Raw genomic sequence first — 209 nt, 5'->3', positions numbered from 1 at the left:
TTAGACCTAAACTCCAAGAACACAATGCTCAGTCCCGCATAGACCTACACGCTCTCCAAAGTGTCCATGACTTTGTTGAAGATGAAGGTGAGCGACTGCTGGTATCTCAGCTCCATGGTCGTCCTGTTGATGTTGGAGTAGAGCAGCCACAGGTCGTCCAGGAACTCCCGCGATTCGTTTCTGTTGGGGGACGTGAGGGAGAAAATGGG

General features: G+C 51.7%; 1 protein-coding gene across 1 annotated transcript in view; it reads right to left on the bottom strand.

Moving 5' to 3' along the window:
• LOC119586980 overlaps positions 1-209 on the bottom strand; it is a gene marked incomplete in the record, with an annotated part of 81,895 nt that overhangs the window by 20,599 nt on the left and 61,087 nt on the right. Inside the window, 1 exon segment of the mRNA XM_037935722.1 lies at positions 49-180. Within this exon segment, the coding sequence (XP_037791650.1) occupies positions 49-180 (132 nt within the window).

The sequence above is a fragment of the Penaeus monodon genome, chromosome 22, assembly GCF_015228065.2.
Source record: "Penaeus monodon isolate SGIC_2016 chromosome 22, NSTDA_Pmon_1, whole genome shotgun sequence".
NCBI classification, from domain to species: domain Eukaryota; kingdom Metazoa; phylum Arthropoda; class Malacostraca; order Decapoda; family Penaeidae; genus Penaeus; species Penaeus monodon.
This window is presented reverse-complemented; position numbering and strand designations above follow the sequence as displayed.